A 21844-nucleotide genomic window follows, 5' to 3' on the forward strand; every position below is an offset into this window, starting at 1 on the left:
CTGTCCCGTAGGTGACATGGTGACTCCACCTGTGCTCCTGGGACATCTAGGACTCACAGCCCTCTCCTGTAGGTGACATGGTGACTCCACCTGTGCTCCTGGGACATCTAGGACTCACAGCCCTCTCCTGTAGGTGACATGGTGACCCCAGCTCTGCTCCTGGGACATCTAGGACTCACAGCCCTCTCCTGTAGGTGACATGGTGACTCCACCTGTGCTCCTGGGACATCTAGGACTAACAGCCCTGTCCTGTAGGTGACATGGTGACTCTACCTGTACTCCTGGGACATCTAGGACTCACAGCCGTGACCTGCAGGTCCACAGTCACTCCCAGTATGTCTACCAGAAGACTGCAGTACTGATTTTCCTGTGGTCTCCTGGTCTGCGGAGACAGGACTTCAGAGCTAACTCACAGGCTCAGCCTCCGTGACAGTCTGAGTGGTTCTCGTCTGTGACCTCTGAGGACACTCTACACATACAAAGGAAGCTCAGTCACTTAGCACCTCTCTCTGCTCACGCCACGTCACTCTCTGGCCTCTTCTCTTAGTTTCTCTGTCTCAACCACAGGATTCTCTTCTCAAAGTAGGTATCTTACTCCACAAAATCCCAAGGCTGAAGACCAGGTCCAGCTCAGAAAGAAGTGAGTCCAGTCAGAGTCCCTGGCCACCCATGTCCATCAATGGTGCCTATCCAGCCCACACAGCCCTGGACCCTCTCACCTGCCGGAAGATGTAGCTTGCCAGGGGCTCATCCAGGCTAGGGTGACAGTCAATGAAAGCAAAGAGGTCCAGGCCAGAGCCATGCTTCTCCATCACCAGCTGGAAGAAGCCCTGGTTTTCAAACACGTCCAGCACCTGGGAAAGGCAAGGCCAAGGGAAGCTCTGCTGACGTCAACCACCAGAGGAAGGGTGTTCTACAGGAGCCACGTCAGGGCTCCGTCCTTCACCTTGATGATGTTGGCATGCTCCACTCTGGAGAGAATCGCGATCTCCAGAGTGACTTTTCCAAGTCTGGGGTCCTCCACCCAACAGTCTTCCAAAATCTTCTCCTTCCTAATGAACTTCACCACCACCTGTGGAAACAGTGAGGATGTAATGGACAGTCCTCTGTGTCCCACTCCACATGAGGTCCACTACCAGCCCCTGGCCACAGCAGAGCGGCAGTGTTCTCCTCCCCCAAGCAAACACCAGCCCCGCAGTGGGAAGAAGCAGGCAGTCAGCAGCTGAGCAGAGGCGGGGGAATCCCTGCCTGTCCTGTGTCACGCGTGGACTGGAGTGAAGGGGGCCCAGGAAGCAGTGCCTGAGGAGAGAAGCCGTGGAGGCCTTGGGGTGGTGGGGCCCAGACCACCCATGCAGCCTCATCCTCCTTGAAGCTCTGTGTCCTAACCAGGAGAACAAAATAACAAGCCCAGGGAGAAGAAGAGAAAATAAAGGACCATCCGTCCCGAGACACACTTCAACACTGACTCTGAGGCCAGCCAGCGAGTCCACAAACTGGACGGACAGAGCAGAGCACACCGGACCTTCACAAAGTCAGGGCACGTGCCGGAACATGACACAAAGCGTGTTCTCAGACTGTGGGTACACGAAGCTAGAAGTTGAAAACTGAAAGAGACCTGAACAGCTCCAACTACCTGGAAATCAAACAACACGTTTCCACATAACCAAAACATTCACAAGAGAACAAAAACAAAACAGAATATGGCAACGTGGGCCATGGATGAAGCCAAGCTGGAGAGGAATTCCGAGCACTGATATTTATACTAGAGAAGAGAAAAGCTCAACTAAGCCACGTAAGAAGGCACCTCAGAAAAGTAGGAGCCAGGCGTGGTGGGCACATCTGTAATCCCTGCCACCGGTGAGGCTGAGCTGGAGGGCCACAGCTGTCGACCAGCATGGGTACCCCAGTGAGACCCTATCTCAACACAGAAAATAAAAAGGGGTATGCACGTGGATCAGTGGTAAAGTGCCCCTGGGCTCCATCCCTGGTGACAAGAAAAAGAAAAAGAAAAAAGAAGAAGAAGAAAAGCAAAGCAAATTAAATCCAAAATAAAATAATAATGATAATAAAGAATCGCAACCACAAAAGTAAAAGCAGATCAATAAGGACAATTAATGAAGCCATAACATGAAGCCTCTAACCAGACAGATCAAAAAACAATAAGACCCAATCTCAAGTATGAGAGAGATGATAAAATCACAGACGCCAAAGACACTGAAAGATTCTGAAGCATCACAGACAACTTTATGCTGATACATTTGATAATCCGGATGAAACAAAGCTCCTGAAAGACCAGAACCATCAAAGCTCACTCAAGAAGCCAGAAACAGAAGTCACCTTCTATTCAGAATCTTGATTTGTAGTTTAAAACTTGCATTTAAAGAGCAACCCGCTCCCAGACCATTCTACTGTTCAATCCTACAAAATATTTAAGGAGGAAATTACATTGTACGCAATTGTGCACAGACTCCTGCAGGGGACAGAGGAAGGGGCTACTTCCAGGTCTGTCTTTACAAGGCCACTTCACTGACCCCAGAGGCAGAAGAAGCGTTTCCACAACACTCAGGCCACACGCCTCACCACCACAGAGCACTGACAGAGGGGATACGGCAGTGTTTCAGGACAGCAGTGACACGGCGGACCAGGGGCACTTAATTCAGGACACAAAGTTGACGGAATTCGCAGTCCACACCCAAGGTTGGCGGAGGGGTCCACTGATGTCTGACCACGCTCCCAGACAAAGAAAGGACACCTTTTAACAACTGTACTGACTGGTGCACATGCCCATGCAAAGATAACCCTCAAGTGTGTTTTGTGCCACGTGCAAAATCACTCCAACTCCAACACAGGCCTAAAGCAAAGCTTCAAACCCAGAACCTGAAGAAAGAAACATGAAATCTTTGTGACCTTGGATCACATAGGACAGGGAGCACATGATCCATGGGAAGAAACTGATAAAATTGGACTTCACCAAAATCCAAGCCTCTGTCCCTGAAAGGCACTGTCGCGGACGAGAAGACGGGCTCTGACCCGAGAAGACGGGCTCTGACCCACAGCAGGCCTCTGATGAAGGGATGCAACCAGCTCACCCGGAGTCGGCATGGGGCCAGGGGTCCCAGAGCTCAGGAGGCTGAGAAAGGAGGACTGCAAGTGTGTGGCCAGCCTGGGCAACTGAAGAAGGCCTGGTCTCCAATAAAAAATAAAAAGTGCTGGGGAAGTAGCTCCAAGATTAAGCAATTTTTTAAAAGTTCACAGGAGACAAAGACACTTCAGCAAAGAAAATCAGCAGATGGCAAATAAGCACATGACAAAGTGCTCAGCACCCCAAAAGCACAGCACAGGTGCTGTGCTCAGTCCACACAGCATCCAGGTAGGCAGGGCTCAGCCCCAGGGTCTGTGGCCAGGACACAGGCTTGTGTGTGGCGGACAAGTCGTGCCCCTTGATCAGGATGGCTGTGCCAGGGACCGTGCTCTGTACTTAGTTTCAAGTACACCTTCTGGCCTGCTCAAGAATGTTGGGAGGATTTCTTTCCAGGTGAGAGGAGGAGGTACAAGTTTGGTTTAAAAGTAGGCATGTGGGCGGGAGAGTATCCCCCATGCCAAGATCGCTGGGGGCCTCAGCAGGCCAACACTCAGGAGCCTGGCTGCAGCCTCCTGGGCCACGTGCAGCAGGATTGCCACCCCAGCAGCAATGTGTGCCTGCAGGGAGTGCTCGCCTTAAGACCCCCCCCAGAGGGAGAGCAAGAGCAGAGCCAGGCCCCCCCTGAGAGCCAGAGCACCTCCTTGTTTTGCGCCTTATCCACTGCGGTCCAGACAAACCCAAAGGCCCCACTTCCAATCGGGCTGAGGGTGCTGTACTTGTGGGAGTACTCCCCCTCACAGGCGGCCAGCTCTGCCAGCTCCACGGGTGTGGGGCTCTCCTCAAACCAGGGCTTGGCTCTGAGCATCTGCAAAGGCAAAGGAAGGTCTGAGGAAGACCTGCCACCACAAAGCCAGGTGGCCCCCCGCTAGGCCCACCATCCCCAGCAGCACAGCCCTCCTCCTGTGCCCACAGGGAGCTTTTCTAGGCAGCCTGGACACCCTGATCCAAACTGGCACCCCGAACCCTGGACACAAAGCACGTGCAGACTCAAAGGCCTGCATCTGCTCTGCACACAGGGTATGAGAAGACAGAAGACCACGAGACCCCACTCCCACCCCCGGGAAACAAAGCCAAACAGCAAGGCCAACTGGAAGGCCAGCCAGTCCAGGCCAACAGGAGGCCCATGCCAGCTGCAGACACCAACCTCCCCGAGGCTGGGTCCAGGGAGCTCGCTCATGGAGTGGGTGGAGCTGGGCAGGCTGGCGATGAGCAGGCGGGTCCTGGTGGCCGAGTTGCGGTGGCTCTGCAAGAGGTTCTTCACCAGCCAGCAGCAGAAGAGGGTTGCAGAGCCCTGGAGCTCCACGCGTTTCACTTCAAACTGTATACCTGAAGCACAGAGGCGAGGAGGAGGGACCGCTGACGCTGCTCCCCGAACAGCACGCAGACCACACACAGCAGTCCACGTGAGGGCAAGCAGCCCCCCGGCCTGGAGACCACCACCGCAGCATGTGGGGCAGCTGGGAGCCAAGGGACGCCCTGCAGGGCACCAGAGACTACACAGCCCACCTCAGAACAGCCAGGCAGAGGGGAGAAGAATGTGACAGTCTCAATCAAAGCCACGACGCAAACACAGGCATTGGTCACGCAGTCACACAAGGTCCAAGCCACACACCCACTCTGGGCTTTGGTACAAAGCACCGGTGTCGTGTGCATCACCAGGCACTTTTACAGGGCCCTCTCAGGGACATCAATATGAACATGGTATTTTAGATCAACCGTGTTTCCACACATCAGTGATGGGAAGCAATATAAAAAAAAGAGGTGAAAGTCCTCTACAGTGAAAACTACAGAACTCTAATGAGAGAAACTGAAGACCTGAAGAGTGAAAGATCTTCCATGCTCTTGGATAGGCAAAATTAATAGTCAAAATGACCATACTACCAAAAGCTCTATACAATTCCTATTAAAATCCCCATGTCATTCTTCACAGACATACAAAAAACAATCATAAAATTCATTTGTAAAAATAAGAGGGCCAGAATAGCCAAAGCAATTCTTACCAAGAAAAGTGAAGCAGGAGACATCACAACACCAGACTTTAAATTATACTACAGAGCTATAGTAACAAAAATGGCATGGTATTGGCACCAAAACAGACGTGAAGACCAACGATACAGAATAGAAAACACAGAGACAAGCCCAAATAAATACAGTTATCTCAAATTAGACAAAGGCACCGTACACATAATTGGAGAAAAGAAAGCCTCTTCAACAAATGGTGCTCGGAAAACTGGAAATGTAACAAAATTAAATTAGACCCCCCCATCTCTCACCTTGCATAAAACTCAAATCAAAGTGGATCAAGGACATAGGCAGACTGCAGGGTCTGTGCCTACTAGATGAAAAGGTAGGCTCGATCACCTATCATCAGCTTAGGAACCAAATTCCTCCAGACTCCTAAAGCACAAGTAAAATCAAGAATCAATAAATGGGATGGTATCAAACTAAAAAGCGTCTTCGCAGCAAAGGAAACAATCAAGAACATGAAGAAAGAGCCTACAGAATGGGAGAAAAATCTTTACTACCTGAACCTCAGATAGAGCACTAATCTCCAGGATATGTAAAGAACTCAAAAAACTCAACACCAAAAAAAACAAATAGGGGGCTGGGTTGTGGCTAAGCAGTAGAGCACTCGCCTAGCACGGGCGAGGCCCTGAGTTTGATCCTTAGCACCACATAAAAATAAATAAAGATGTTGTATCAAACTACAACTAAAAAATGAAAAAAAAAATATAATAAATTTTAAAAAAACCCAATCAGTAAATGAGCAAAGGAATTGAACAGGTACTTTACAGAAGAAGTAGTAAGACTGGTCAACAAATATGTGAAAAAATGTTCAACATCACTAGCAGTTAGAGAAATGCAAATTAAAACTACACTGAGATTCCATCTAACTCCAGTCCGAATGGCAATTATCAAGAATACAAGCAATGATAAGTGTTGGCGAGGATGTGGGGAAAGGTACACTCATACATTGCTGGTGGAACTGCAAATTGGTGCAACCACTCTGGAAAGCAGTATGGAGATTCCTCAGAAAACTTCGAATGAAACCACTATTGGACCCAGTTATCCCATTCCTCGGTTTATATGGAAAATACTTTAAAATACTATGGTGACACCGCCGTATCAATGTCATAGCAGTTCAATTCACGATAGGTAAACTAGGCTAGGTATCCTTCAAAAGATGAATGGATAAAGAAAATGTGGTATATATACACAACAGAATGTTCTCAGTCATAAAGAAGAATGAAATCACGGCATTTGCCAGTAAATGGATGGAACTGGAGACTATCATGCTAGGTGAAATAAGCCAACCCCAAAAACCAAAGGCCAAATATCGAATGTTCTCACTGATATGCAGATGCTAACACACACTAAGGTGGAGGGGGGAGAAGAGAAGTTCATTGGATTAGACAAAGGAAAATGAAGGGAAGGAAGAGAAGGGAATGGGAAAGACAATAGAATGAATCAGACATCACTTTCCTATGCTCACGTGTAAACACATGACCGGGGCACTCCGCATCATGTACAGCACAAGAATGGGAACTCACACTCCATGTAGGATATAGCATGTGTATGGTATGTCAAAATGCACTCTATTATCATGTATAAAAAGAACAAATTAAAAAAATTTTTTTAAGGGGCTGGGGATATGGCTCAAGCAGTAGCGCGCTCGCCTGGCATGCGTGTGGCCCGGGTTCGATCCTCAGCACCACATACCAACAAAGATGTTGTGTCCGCCGAGAACTAAAAAATAAATATTAAAAATTCTCTCTCTCTCTCTCCTCTCTCACTCTCTCTTTAAAAAAAAAAAAATTTTTTTTAAAACCCTGGTGTCTACTTTCAGGTGGTGGAATTCTGGTTAGAGCTGATTGTATTTCCTCCTTATTTCTTAACATTTCTACAAATAACGTGTGCACATTTTTTTTCTTTAATTTAGAAAATGGAGTAAGCAATCAACACCACAAAATCAGCAATGTCGAAACAACTAGCTAGAACAAGGGGGACCCAGAGATTAGGAAAAGTCAGAGCCTGGCTGTAGTGCCCATGAAGAAGGGGCTTCAGGGCCCCTGCAGAGAAGCAAGGGAGCAAGGGCAGAGCAGATGTCTGCCGTGCACACAGCACTCTCTGCCTGGCAGCTCAGTGTGACCTGGGGACCAGTGGGAGCTGGAAGGACAGGCCCCAGCACGAGACCCCCACCCCTTCGGAGCCTGCTGGAAATCAAGACTAGGTGCTAGAGCACGGAGCATCACCAAGGGGACCCAGGCTCCCTCTCCTCAGGCAAATGTGCCATAACCCTAACGTCAGACGACAACACATTACCCTTTAGCAAACCTCCAAGATGAGAGCTCCACAGACCCCAAGATGAAGACCACCTGTGCTCTGCTGTGATGCTCTGAGGCAGCAGTGCCTCCCTAGGTCAGGGTGACACACAGCCCCAGTCCCACCCAGGCCAGAAACACACTCAGCCCCAGACCCACCCAGGACACACTTAGGCCCCCCAGCCACTCCCAGGCCAGGGACCCATGTAGCCCCAGCCCACAGATACCAGGGACACACTAAGCCAAGGCCCCACCCAGGACAAGCTCAGCGGCAGGCCTTCCCAAAGGCACACTCAGCCCAAGCCCCACCAAGGACACTCAGCCACAGCCCCATCCAGGACACACTCAGCCACAGCCCCATCCAGGACACACTCAGCCACAGCCCCATCCAGGACACACTCAGCAGCAGGCCCTCCCAAGGCACACTCAGCTACGGCCCTACCCAGACACACTCAGCTGCAGGCCTTCCCAGGGCACACTCAGCTGCAGGCCCTCCCAGGGCACACTTAGCTGCAGACCCTTCCAGGGCACACTCAGCTACGGCCCTACCCAGACACACTCAGCTGCAGGCCTTCCCAGGGCACACTCTGCTGCAGGCCCTCCCAGGGCACACTTAGCTGCAGACCCTTCCAGGGCACACTCAGCTACGGCCCTACCCAGACACACTCAGCTGCAGGCCTTCCCAGGGCACACTCTGCTGCAGGCCCTCCCAGGGCACACTTAGCTGCAGACCCTTCCAGGGCACACTCAGCTACGGCCCTACCCAGACACACTCAGCTGCAGGCCCTCCCAGGGCACACTCTGCTGCAGGCCCTCCCAGGGCACACTCAGCTGCAGGCCCTCCCAGGCACACTCAGCTGCAGACCCTCCCAGGGCACGCTCAGCTGCAGACCCTCCCAGGCACACTCAGCTGCAGGACCTCCCAGGCACACTCAGTTAAAGGCCCTCCCAGGGCACGCTCAGCTGCAGGCCCTCCCAGGCACACTCAGCTGCAGGCCCTCCCAGGGCACACTCAGCTGCAGGCCCTCCCAGGCACACTCAGCTGCAGACCCTCCCAGGGCACGCTCAGCTGCAGACCCTCCCAGGCACACTCAGCTGCAGGACCTCCCAGGCACACTCAGTTAAAGGCCCTCCCAGGCACACTCAGCTGCAGGCCCTCCCAGGCACACTCAGCTGCAGGCCCTCCCAGGCACACTCAGCTGCAGGCCCTCCCAGGCACGCTCAGCTGCAGACCCTCCCAGGCACACTCAGCTGCAGGACCTCCCAGGCACACTCAGTTAAAGGCCCTCCCAGGCACACTCAGCTGCAGGCCCTCCCAGGCACACTCAGCTGCAGGCCCTCCCAGGCACACTCAGCTGCAGGCCCTCCCAGGCACACTCAGCTAAAGGCCCTCCCAGGCACACTCAGCTGCAGGCCCTCCCAGGCACACTCAGCTGCAGGCCCTCCCAGGCACACTCAGCTGCAGGCCCTCCCAGGCACACTCAGCTGCAGGCCCTCCCAGGGCACACTTAGCTGCAGACCCTTCCAGGGCACACTCAGCTACGGCCCTACCCAGACACACTCAGCTGCAGGCCCTCCCAGGGCACACTCTGCTGCAGGCCCTCCCAGGGCACGCTCAGCTGCAGACCCTCCCAGGGCACGCTCAGCTGCAGACCCTCCCAGGCACACTCAGCTGCAGGACCTCCCAGGCACACTCAGTTAAAGGCCCTCCCAGGCACACTCAGCTGCAGGACCTCCCAGGGCACGCTCAGCTGCAGACCCTCCCAGGGCACGCTCAGCTGCAGACCCTCCCAGGCACACTCAGCTGCAGGACCTCCCAGGCACACTCAGTTAAAGGCCCTCCCAGGCACACTCAGCTGCAGGCCCTCCCAGAGCACGCTCAGCTGCAGACCCTCCCAGGCACACTCAGCTGCAGGACCTCCCAGGCACACTCAGTTAAAGGCCCTCCCAGCCACGCTCAGCTACAGGCCCTCCTAGGCCAAGACATACTCAGCCGCAGTCCGTCTCGGTGGTAGCAACTCCCAGAGTAGGTGCCCTCATGGATCTGCTGCTGCAGGCTGGTAGCCCTGGGTGCCACAGGTGTGGAAGTGACCTGAGCGCTTAGCCTTGGGTCCTCTGCTGACGGGCACGTATGCTCAGGGCTCACATCCAGCATGGGAAGGATGTAGTCCGGGCTCTCCATGTCATGTGCTTTGTGATGTTCAGGGGACACCAAACAAATCTCAGAGGGTTCTGTCTGATCGTGCCCTAGATGGCTTTCCTGGAACTGCAGGCCATCACCAGGGTCAAAATAGGTGCCAGCCAATAGCAACAGTTCCCTGTCCCCCAGGATATCTGGTCTCTGCCTATGGAGATGGCCCACATCCTCATCAGAGCCCACCGCCACAGGAGAGGGTGTCTCACTGAGTTCAGATGTGGCACAGGAGCAGCTGGATGAAGCTCGTTCCGCCAAGCTGCTGAGGAAGAGCTCCTTTAGGTTCCAGGAATAAGAATTCACATCGGCCTCCTGGGCCTCCTGGGCCTCCACCACCTCGAGGACACCAGGAAGGTCAGTGGCCAAGGCATAGCAGGCCGAGGAGCTGCCCAAGTGGCTGCTGTGAAGGTCGCTGCCTCCAAGATCGCAGAAGGACATGGGGGCGGAGGGTGGGTGCTCTGCTGGGACCTGCTCATGGCAGGAGAGGCCCAGATGCCCTGTGCAGCTCAGCTTAGACAGCCTCTCCTTTGTCAAGCAAGTCTGCAGCTCCTCTCGGTTGTCCTGTGCCCCCAGCCAAGGCTCATCCAGAGTGGGCGTCCCAAAGGAGATACTTGCCCTCCCTGAGGGGCTGGGAGCCAGCTGCCGTAGGGCCCACTTGCTACTATAGAGAGGGCAGTGCATCAGGAGGCCCCCCGTTGCCAGCTGTCCTGCAGCTTGGGGCTGGAGTCTGGCAGGATCAGTCCAAGGGCTAGGGCTGAGGACACCAATCAGCTCCTGCTGGGCCTCCAGACTCAGGCCACTGTCCCTGTCCTCAGCAGGGCCTAGAGGCTCAGAACCCTCACACGAAGCCCAGGATTTTGTATCCACTGGTTCAGACCTGCTTTCTCCCAGGGGACCCTGCCTGGGGTCCTCTGTTGCTGCAGGCTCCTCTTTCCCCAAGGCAGCATGTTCCTGGTCTGTGAACAGTGACTGGTCATCTTGGGCTGGTGGGCTCCCTTCTGGGGCATCTTGCTGGTCCTGGAGCCACGAAGACTCACCATGGGTCACGGAGCCTTCTTCTGAGGTACTCTGCTGGTTCTCAGGCAGCGACTGTTCCCCATGGGCTGGCAGGCTTCCCTCGGGGACACTTTGCTGGTCCATAGGTGACGACTGTTCCCCATGGGCTGGCGGGCTTCCCTCGGGGACACTTTGCTGGTCCATAGGTGACGACTGTTCCCCATGGGCTAGAGGGCTTCCCTCGGGGACACTTTGCTGGTCCATAGGTGACGACTGTTCCCCATGGGCTAGAGGGCTTCCCTCGGGGACACTTTGCTGGTCCATAGGTGACAACTGTTCCCCATGGGCTGGCAGGCTTCCCTCGGGGACACTTTGCTGGTCCATAGGTGACAACTGTTCCCCATGGGCTGGCAGGCTTCCCTCGGGGACACTTTGCTGGTCCATAGGTGACAACTGTTCCCCATGGGCTAGAGGGCTTCCCTCAGTGACACTTTGCTGGTCCATAGATGACAACTGTTCCCCATGGGCTAGAGGGCTTCCCTCGGGGACACTTTGCTGGTCCATAGGTGACAACTGTTCCCCATGGGCTAGAGGGCTTCCCTCAGTGACACTTTGCTGGTCCATAGGTGACAACTGTTCCCCATAGGCTGAAGGATTTTCCTTGGGGACACTTTGCTGGTCCATGGGTGACAAATGTTCCCTGTGAGCTGGAGGGCTTCCTTCAGGGACACTTTGCTGGTCCCTGGGTGACAACTGTTCCCTGTGGGCTAGAGGGCTTCCCTCGGGGACACTTTGCTGGTCCCTGGGTGACAAATGTTCTCCGTGGGCTAGAGGGCTTCCCTCGGGGACACTTTGCTGGTCCGTGGATGATGACTGTTCTCCGTGGGCGGGCAGGCTTCCCTCAGGGACACTTTGCTGGTCCCTGGGTGACAACTGTTCTCCGTGGGCTAGAGGGCTTCCCTCGGGGACACTTTGCTGGTCCGTGGATGATGACTGTTCTCCGTGGGCGGGCAGTCTTCCCTCAGGGACACTGTCTACCCTGGAAATAGGAATTCCGATGTCAGTCATTAGCAGTCACAGAAAAGGAGACAGGAGGAACCATTCTATTAAAACACAAAGCATAAAATTTACAACAAAAAAGACTAAATTTTGCAACCAAGTCAATACATAAAGCACCTACTCTCCAGTATTGTCAGACAAATCCTCATTTAGCAAGGCTTTATCAAAGATGGTACTGAGACTGCCACAGTGCAGAGACCCAGGCCCAGTGCTCAGCTCAGCCTGCTGCCAGTGTGCAGCTCACTCTGCCACACTGAAGGCACACCATCCCAGCAGCTCCCCTGAGGCCTGAAGTGAGGGGCCTGACTGGCTAGGTTGGCCACCACCCTCACAGTCAAGTGGGGAGATGGGCAGGCCAGCCAACAGGCTGAAGGGAGCAGGTGGGGGTGAGGACAAACAGAAACTCCCCCAAGTGCCTCCAGCAAGTGGTGAGCAGGGAAGAAGCTGCAACAGTTGACACAGTGCCCCCAGGGCATAGGCCCACACCACAAACTGTACCCTGTGCCTGGCCACACCAGCCAGGACTGACACTGAGCAGCAGGTATGCCAAACCAGTGCACATCCTACAGGGCACAGAGGCAGATTCACACCTGCAACCCAGCAAGAATGCAGCAGTGATTCCCACTGACAGAAGAGGCCAGGGCCAGCACAAGGACAGTACTGCAGAGGAGGGCACTATAAGCAGGGGTCTGAGAAGCAGAGCTGTCCTGTGGGAGTGGGGGGTGTCTACAGAGGTATCCATCCATCCCCACTCTCACCCTCTCTGGAGGAATGCAAGCTGCTGCGTCACAAAGTCCAAGTGACACTGCATGCCTAGAGATGAGCCTCGTGTGGCTCAGGGGACCATGCATCCTTCTCCAGGGCCAGCAGAGGGGGGTCCACACCAAGGAATCTGGGCAGCCTCTGGATGTGGTGTTCCATGGTCAGGACATGCAGCCTTGACCTCAGGGCAGCTCTGTACTTTCACTCACCCCCTGAGGATCTCTGAGGTGCTAACCACTGGTGGCCCCCAGTGTCCATTTTCCTCTCTTTGATCACCCCATCCACGGCCCTCCCACCTTAAACCCCTGGGCCAGATGTGCTCTTGGACTTCAGAAAGATCATCAGTCACTTGAAGGAACTCCACAGGACAAACACAGCATGAGGCCTCTACATACCCCACTCTGGGGTAGCAGGAAAACACCAGGGTGGGTTTAATCATCAAACATGCTCCAGCATCAAATTTAGGGAGAAATTTCCATGTTGGGGACTTTTTAGATTTCAAGATGTGGGTTAAGGCTGTGAGCCTGCAGAGTCTCTACATGTTAGCATGACCACAGAATGGCCTTCCCCAGCTCCCCTGGAGACCGCGCTCTGCCCTCTACTCAGCACAGGAGCAAGGGGTGTGGCTGCCACGTGACATCGGGGAGTAGGGCACCTCCACTCCCACCTCCCAGAGTCCACACAGCGTCAGGAGCTGCTGGGACCTGCACCCAGGTCACCCCAGGGATCATAGGCCCCGAAGCAGGGACACCAAGACCTGCCACCGTGGAGACCCCTGAACCAATGTCACTTCATGTGGAGTCCTTTTGAGCCTCTGCCTCTCAGAAGAACCCACTCAGCATGAGCATCAATTCACTAGAACGGCTGAGCCTGAGCGTGAATGCCAGGGCCAGAGGCGGCGGAGGAGGAAGCCCTACAGAACCCCAGAACATGTGCCTCCCTCCTCCTTCTGCACTTCCCACTTGGACTTCGTGACGCAGCACCTTGCATCCCTAATTAGACCACAATGTCACAGAGAAGCCTCGACTCTCCGCCCGTTATCTGTTGAACAAGTGAGAGGGAGACTGAAGGGCATGTGACGCACTGCTCCGTGCTGCAGGTGGGATGGGTGCCAGCCGAGCTGCAGAACCTGGGCTGGGAGCAGCTCCGCAGCAGAACCTTGGCCTTGTGTGAGCAAGGCATGGTTCCATCCTCAGCACCACCAACGATAACTACACAAACCCCTAGGATCTAAAACTGTCCCACCTAAAAGAGAATGTAAGACTTAACCAATGCAATATAGCTTCCTCATTGAACAACACGAGCCTAGAAGAGGCACTCTGCCCTGATCCTGAGGAGAGCGGCTGGCGAGTGACCCCACTGGACACCCGATTCCTGGGATGATGCGCTCACTGGCAGCTGGCATGAGTAAGCAGCCCAGCCAGGCCGGGGCACTTGACAAGCATCAGCCACTCATGCCAGCTCCCAGCTCCCCTCATCTGCAGAGGAGCACAGAGAAAGAAGAGCCATTGGGTACACTTCTCATGCCACCCAAAGCAGACCTGAGCCAGGAGGGAGCCAGGGAGACAAATCAAAGGAACACCCTGACACCAAACAGCAGGGAAGGAACAACAGGTGCTGTTGGGGGTCTTGCTGGGAAGAGGTGCTGCATGGGAAGAGGTCAGCAGGCACAAGCACACCAGACAGGACAACATGCAGCAATCCTGTCCTGTTAGACAAAAGCAAGGCACAAGGGTACACACCACACACACACACACACACACACACACACACACACTCACACACGACACACATCCATGCTGACTCGCATAGGAGGGAGGGTCTGGAGGGTTGGAGCTACTGACCAGTGTCCTCAGAGTGGGAGGAGGCAGGTCTGGAGAGGGCCAAGGGGAGTCCACCTGTCACTGCTGCTCTGTACTTGAAACACACTCCTGTACTCCTTTAAAATGAGTCCAGGAAGGCTGGGAATACACGGTGGTGTGGATCCATCTCAGAGCCACAATAACAAACTAAAGAAGGCAGACCCAAGGACAAAGGGGACAGCTCAGGCCCAAGGACAGGAACTCTGACGTATGCTCCAACGCATGGTGGTAAGGGGGCAGAAAAGACCATGGATCTGCTCTCCATGTGCACACCTGAGGCTCAGGCATGCTCCTGAACACTGTGCGTAAAATAGGATTTTAAGCCGGACATGTGACACATACCCTTAATCCCAGCCACCTGGCAACTAGGGAGGACGAGGACCCCTAGTATGAGGACAGTCTGGACAACTTAACAAGGCCATCAAGATAAAAATAAATTTAAAAAATTAGGAATGTAGCCCAGGGCTAGAATACCCCAGCTTCACTTTACATATATATATATATATATATATATATATATATACACACACACACACACACACACACACACACACATACATATACGCACTTTACATATACATATTATAATATATGTTATATTCGGTAATACGTATATATATTTTTAATGAAGAAAACTAGCTAAAAACACCAAAATACTGAGCACAACAGGACTGAGAAACAGAATCAGTGAGCTTTTGTTCCAGTTTTCCCAAGTCATCTAACATAAGCGTCCTTCACTCCATGTAGGATACTTTATTTAAAAACGTGCAAAGAAAACAGCTTCATACGATTTCCACAATGCTCAGGCCAGGCCAGCTTCAGCCCTCATAAGTCTACCTAAATGCCCTGACCTCCGACAGCCACAGGATGAGATGGCATTGTGGGCACCCTGTCCCACGGCAGAACACTCAGTGGGCAACCTGGGAGGAACATGTCACCATTCAGACAGGGCAGGTGCTGGGTTTGTGGGAGCCAGGTGCATCACCGAATTGCACCCCCACCCTGAGAGCAGCTCGTCCACCAGCCCCACTTCCCACCAGCACTCACCCCGGCCAGGGCTCCGACGAGGAGGAAGGGAGCCAGGCTCCTACCTCCTGCTGTGTCTGAGCAGGGGAGACGTCTTGGCTTCTTGCCAGCTTTAGGGTCTCATCTTGTGGCAGCAGGCGATCACCAGCACGCACCACGTTCACCTTCAGATCTGAGAGCAGAATCGGGAAGGCTAGTACCCTACTCACAGCGCTTGCTGCCTGAGCTGCTGGCACCCGGTGTCCCAGGGGAGCACCACCCACAAGGGCCATGGCCCAGCACGATGCGCACAACGCACCCTGCTAGTACCTGACACTCGCATCCTGTCCCCACTGCTCCTTCCCACTAGAGAGCAGAGACCCCGCCCAGCACCCCCACACTATGTCACCTGGATCCTCAAACCCCATCAGGGCCCAGGGACTCCAGAACCACACCTGAGGGGTCGAGGGCAGAGCGTGACCAAGGGTGCCAGTGCCCCTGTCACAGGCCCCACACCCTGCCAGTGTCCTGAGCCAGAGCAGGCTGCTCGGCACAGGAGGCTGGGAGCTCCTCCCCAGAGACCAGCAGGCTGAGACTGTCCACACACAGGGCTCAGGAATACTGCTGACATGTTTAAAGTGCCAAGTAAAAACCAAAGGGGCAAACATTACAAAATCCACAAACGTGCTAGCAATATCTAACTTAGGAATAAACAGGACAGCTCATCAACTCCATCTTGGGCTACGTGGACCTACATGAATCCCCTCCCAGAAGCCAAGACAGTGGCTGAGACTCGACAGGGCATGACTCGTGGCTTTTTGAAGACCTCTCCTTCAGCTTCTCGCTGCCAATACGTTTGTGAGAATAGCCCCCACACCTTGCCCTACCCCTGGCGAACGGAAGGCCTGAGAGAGACACAAACACTGAAACAGGACTGGTGCCCCTCACTCAGTCCCCAGCCACGACCCTAAGCCCGTGGAGGCGGCTGCCTTGGGAGGAGGTAGGGAGAGGAAGGCCATGTCTCACCCTGGGCTCCACTGCCTGGGTCCCAGCTCATCTGCCCAGGCCTGCTCTCACTGTGGATGTCCAGGCAGTCGGCCAGGTCTGGTAGCTGTGAGGAACTGTCACAGGCAAGGTCCATGTAGTGGTAGAAACCAGGAATCAGGAAAGTGATATTCTGGGAGGCAAAAAGTGACAGTTCAAGACCTGGGGGACTCATTATGCCCCCTCCTGGACACATCCTGCTGGGGCTGAAATGAAAACAACTGGCAAAAAAATTAAACAAACGGAGCAAGTCTCTGGACAGTTCCTCCTAAGGTCAGGAAAGACATTGGGGTCAAATTTCCAGACATTAACCAGTCTGAAGCCACTGCAATTGTGACCCAAACCTGGTCCCATCAGCCAGACCAGATCTCACTGGGAACAGCACTCCTCTCCCTCCCCGGGGTGACTCTGGAATCGGCCAAGGGAAATGACCTGGTGGCTGTCAGCAAGGCTCCCCGCCAGGGCCTGCGGTCCTTCCTGGGTGAATCTGTGAGCCACCACCCCCATACACAAGGGCCAGCCTCCCAAGTGGGTGGAAAGCCCGCAGCCCCGACGAGCCCACCTTGCCCAGGAGCTCTGTCCGTCCATAACCAAACAGCGTCAGCGCAAAGCTGTGGTTGATGCCGTAGATGGTGCCATCCGGCAGAAGGGTCACAAGCCCACTGATGGTGCAGAACACCCAGACTGATGCCCAGTAGTCCAGCTCGGGGGCCTCCTTGCTGCTGGCCACCTCCTGGTCACTGGGCTTGGCCTTCAGCTTTAGGCTCAGAGGGAAGGTGGTGCCATCCCTGGCTCTGCCAACAGACCTCTGGATCTTCAGACTCTACGAGAGAGGTGCCAGGCTCAGCAGGGCAGCTGGGCTGGGGGGCTGAGCAGACCTTCTCTGCTGTGAGACCCCCTCAGGAAGCACAGGAGCACCTCACACCCACACCTGCTGTCCCCCAGCCCCACCCTGCCTGGGGAATGACAGCAGGGGACACCACGGACTCAAGAGTGGCCTGGGTATAGCACATGCCAGGGTATTCAAGAAAAGCCTAGTGAGCTAACCAAGACATGGGCAAGCGAGGGACCAGGGCTCCAGCTGTCCAGGGTGGGTAGCTGTGCCACCCGCACTCTGGGCACTGCCCTCAGCTCTGTGTGGAGGAAGAGCTCGGAGTCCACTTGGACTGGGGGCCCCCGCTTCCTGCTGCCACTGACTCCCCATTGCCTTCTCGGCTCCTCCCTCTGCCACACCACCAAGTGCACGTACCACACTCCCCCTGCACGTCACTGTCCCACCACGTCCCTATAGGACTCCCCACCAGACACTTCAGAGGCCACTAGAGAGTGAACCAAAGAGCACTTTACCACTGAGCTACATTCCAGACCTTTATAATGATTTTTTCTTTGGAGACAGGGTCTCACTAAGTTGCTGAGGCTGGCCTCCAACTTGCCTCCTGCTTCTGCCTCCCGAGTCGCTGGGATCACCATGCCCAGAGAGTCCTGTCTCTTGACTAACACAGTGTTCCTAGCCAAACACTTCAGAGTCTTCAGGGGCTTCAGGGTGGTAAGGTAGACCCAAGCCTTGGCCCCCACTCTGTTTAAGGGCCCACCCTTCAAGACTGGAAACCTGTAGCTGCCAGGCTGCAGACGGGCAGCACAGCGCCCTGACCCAAGCCAGAGGCAGGCCCAGGCCCCAGTGAGCCCTGCGAGGAACCAGGGTACAGGTCCCTCTGTGTTGGCTCCCAGCATGTCCCTGTCTACTCCTGAGGGACATGGTAGCCCACTTGGGGCAGAGAACACACTCACTTGTGCTTTCTGTCATGCATGACCAGGGTGTGTCTCTGGGGGAGAGGGCTATGAGCAGGTGCTGCCAGGCAGTGCCCAGGGTAGACAAGTGGACAGCCCTGCCAGCCGTGAAGCCCATGTGGCCAATGCTCAGAGCACAGGAGGTGGGGACAAGGGCTCCTCCTAGAAGCTGGAGAATCTGATGTAGCAAAAGAGGCTCAGGGGCTGAGTTTAGAGAGCTACACCCAGGGAACACTCCAGATGACTCTTGTCTCGCCAGAGGAACTGGCACTGACCAGAGACCAATAGAGCAGTCAGTCCCCACCTGAGGGAGACAGAAGTGACCTTGGGACCAGTCCCCCGGGGAAGGGCTGCACACCTGCTGAGCACTCCACCACGCCCAGACCCACCACCCACTCCCTGTGGGACACAGCCGTCCTGCCTCCAGGGCGTGAGGGCCACCTGAGCTGAGCAGCACGGCTTCTAGTGCCTGTGAAGGGGCTCCCAGGACCCGGGCATGGGCGCACACTGATGCTGAGACACGGCGGGGGGGGGGGGGGGGGGCGCGCTTTGGACTTCAGAGCACTGCTCTGGTTCGTGTTCCCAGGTCCTCGGGCTTTCAAAAGTGTGACAGATCCACACTCGGGTCAATTCCAGAGTCTCTAGCTTATAGATGGCGGGTCTGGGATATGGCCTTGTGCCCTCGAAAGGCAAGTCCCTCATAAATGCCCTCTGGTCTCTATCTACGTGCATCCCATTGGTCCAGGTGGAGAACCCTACTGAGACCCTGGGAGCACGCTGCCCTCCCTGTGCCACACTGACCAGAGAACTGAGGAGACCACAGCGGTCAGCTGGGAGAACACACAGGCTTCAGCCTTGGCCACACCTGGGAGCACACAGGCTGGAGGCTGTCCTCTGGTCAGGTTACGGATTCAGAATTGACACCCACCATTGGCCCAGGTGGTCGCATCCTACCTTTGGCACAGGCTGGCCAGGAGGAGGCAGCTGCACAGATGGAATGAGGTCTGTGAGATGCTGTCCAACCACATCCTCCTCCGAGGCAAACCCATGCAGATGAGCGAAGAGGCTGTCACAGGCCGTGATGGTTCCCTGGAGAAACACGGCACCCATCAGGGTGGCAACAAGAGCCCTGGGCACCTGGGCTGGAAGCTGCCTGGACTCCAGGGCCTGTGAGCCAGAAGCCAGACCCTTCTCACGTGGGGCAGAAGTTCAAGAGGCACCCAGAGGGGCTTTCCCAAGAACACCTCCTCTTGGGCCAGACGTGCCTGGGCCTCTGACTTCCTCAGGTGCACTCTGGAAGCCCTGGCCTCAGGAGAAGCTCTTTTTCATAACAATACACCCAGGTGCTGCCTGCAACCATCTCATGAGTCGGTACAGCCCCCCCCCCCACCTCACGGAGAGGACAACTGAGGCTGGGCACTGAGTTCCTGCCCCAGGGCACACAGTGAGGGGCGCCACCGGCAGACCCTCAGACACCTCCCTCCTCTGCTCTTCTCGGCCAAGCCATGGAGAGCACTGGCTGAGGTGCGTGCAGGAGGCAGGACTGGGGTCCTGGGCCAAGGAATGCACACACTCACGTCACTCTGGAAGGCGACCCAGGCGGAGACCCTCTCCACAGGCTCCAGGACTACCACACAGCACAGGCCCCGCTCCTGCCGCACTCTCTTCATCCACACAGAGACTGGAACCTTCTCCCCACTGCGGCTGACGATGTCCACCTGCACACACAGACAGGCTGCACGGGGGACCCTGGCGGCAAGCACGGGAGAGGGCTGCCCCCGGAGCCACCCTCCCACACCCCACGCCTACCTTCCATGTGGGAAGCTCACCAAGGGTAAACGAAGGGTTTTGTTTGTTTGGGGGGCGTGGAGGTGGAACCAAGAACACTTTACCACTGAGCACACACCTAGCCCTGTTCTTCATTTTGAGACAGGGTTTCTCTGAATTGCTGAGGCTGGCCTGGAACTTGTGACCCTCCTGTCCTCAGCCTCCTGAGTCGCTGGGATCACCAGTGTGCACCACCATGTCCAGCTGAACAAGCTTCTGATACTTAGGGTTGTGGTGTCTGAGTGAACGTTTTACCAAGATTCTTTTTTTAATCCTTAGGGTCACGGTTCATCTTGTCTAACTGACTAGATTAAGGGACACCTACAGAGTGGTAAAGCACACTGTGGCATGTCTACAAGGGTGTTTCTGGTGGAGAAGATGCACTCTGAATGAGGCAGCACCACCTAGCAGACTGGGACGAGGACGGAGCCAAGGGGTTGGAGAAGGACCCTCACACACACACTCGGTCCTTCTTGGGTGGATACGTGTTTTGCTGCCATTGTCTGTGGACGTCAGACTGCAGGAGGTTCTTCAGCTTTTAACACAGACTTGAACCAACAACTCTGGGGTTCTGGGATTATCAGATCTGATTGGGCAGCATGGACGCCCATCTTGTTCTCAGGCTCCAGCTTCTCGGGCTCAGCACATACTGGTTTCCCAGCTCTCTGGCCTACAGAAGGACACTGTGCCACTCTCTGGTCTCAGATTATATAAGCAGCCTAATAAATGCCCATTATGATTAGATACATCCTATGGGTTCTATTCCTCTGGAAAAATCTGACCAATACACTCAACTCCATGGTAAAACAGCAGGAAAAAAGATCAGCACCTGGTGTCTCTTAAAGCGGCAGACACCAATGTGCTAAGTCCTACAATTTCCCTCTATAGCGGCAGGCCTCTTAAACCAGGAACCTCCTGTTGCAGCTGACCCTCTCCAAGTCTCTTCCGTGCCTGGGGCTCAGTCCTCAGCATCTAACAGCTCAGCTCACCCATCAACATCCAAGTTGGCCCCAGAAGCACAGAGGAGAGACCAAAGCTCTCCAGGGAAGCTCTCCCAGTCACACCAACCAAACACACACCAAACAGAATATGTGGATTAGATGTAAGAACTGGTCCAGACAATGAAATCACACCCCTCTTCTGGGATTCTCACATGGTGCCTGCAGGTTTGCCACATGCCAGCCACACCGCACCCCCCATCACACCAAGATGGGGCTCTCCAGGTCACCCGGTACTAGTCCTGAGTCCCCATGCCCAACCAGCCAAAGACGGAAACAGAACCCAGGGCCGTGTTTTCAGTTGAAGATGCTACAGTCGCTGCTACGAGGGCCCTACGGCAGAAGGCAGCTGAAAGACAGAGTCCAGGCAGGGAAACCAGGGCTCTCCCGCCACGTGCTGCTCGTGCCTCGAGGCCTGGGTGCTGCACCCCGCTCACCACTGTGCTGAACACTACGGCGGCGTGGCCATCCGCCTCCACATGCTCCTGGCTGAGGGCTTCCACCACAGCGGAGTCCGACTTCAGGAAGAACTGTGCCAGCTTTTGGCCAATCAGGTCCTGGCTGCTGTACCCCAGGAGACTGCAAGCTTTGTCATTAGCAACCAGGATCTGAGGAGGAGCAGAGAGAAGACACAGACATCACCAGCAGCCCCTCTAATTCCCAGAAGCAGAGTCGAGGACAACACAAAGCTGGTATGGCAGCCCAGGGGCTTGTCCTCCCCCAGCAGGGCCCCATCATCATCATTCACATCCCGAGGTGAAGACAACACCCACACATGCACCCAGAGGGCTCAACCTCACAGACACAAAACCTGGCCAGTGCCAAGGGCAACCAGGACCCCTGAA

The 21844-nt window shown here is 54.9% G+C and overlaps 1 protein-coding gene across 9 annotated transcripts in view; it reads right to left on the bottom strand.

Moving 5' to 3' along the window:
• PASK (PAS domain containing serine/threonine kinase) overlaps positions 1 to 21844 on the bottom strand; it is a 43194-nt gene that overhangs the window by 12358 nt on the left and 8992 nt on the right. For 5 of the 9 annotated variants that reach the window (XM_081260988.1, XM_081260990.1, XM_081260987.1 and 2 more), the window contains 11 exons: positions 21437 to 21607; positions 19752 to 19892; positions 19129 to 19263; positions 16949 to 17209; positions 16369 to 16519; positions 15385 to 15535; positions 9454 to 11693; positions 4287 to 4468; positions 3780 to 3947; positions 947 to 1072; positions 720 to 854 (listed from right to left, as the gene is read on the bottom strand). In XM_081260988.1, the coding sequence (XP_081117114.1) occupies positions 720 to 854; positions 947 to 1072; positions 3780 to 3947; positions 4287 to 4468; positions 9454 to 11693; positions 15385 to 15535; positions 16369 to 16519; positions 16949 to 17209; positions 19129 to 19263; positions 19752 to 19892; positions 21437 to 21607 (3861 nt within the window). Of the gene's footprint in view, positions 1 to 719; positions 1073 to 3779; positions 3948 to 4286; positions 4469 to 9453; positions 11694 to 15384; positions 15536 to 16368; positions 16520 to 16948; positions 17210 to 19128; positions 19264 to 19751; positions 19893 to 21436; positions 21608 to 21844 lie in introns of those variants that run through there. The other 4 variants (XM_081260992.1, XM_081260993.1, XR_014017989.1 and 1 more) reach the window with 4 other exon arrangements.

This window comes from Spermophilus citellus (genome assembly GCF_964194105.1).
Source record: "Spermophilus citellus genome assembly, chromosome: 11".
Classification (NCBI taxonomy): domain Eukaryota; kingdom Metazoa; phylum Chordata; class Mammalia; order Rodentia; family Sciuridae; genus Spermophilus; species Spermophilus citellus.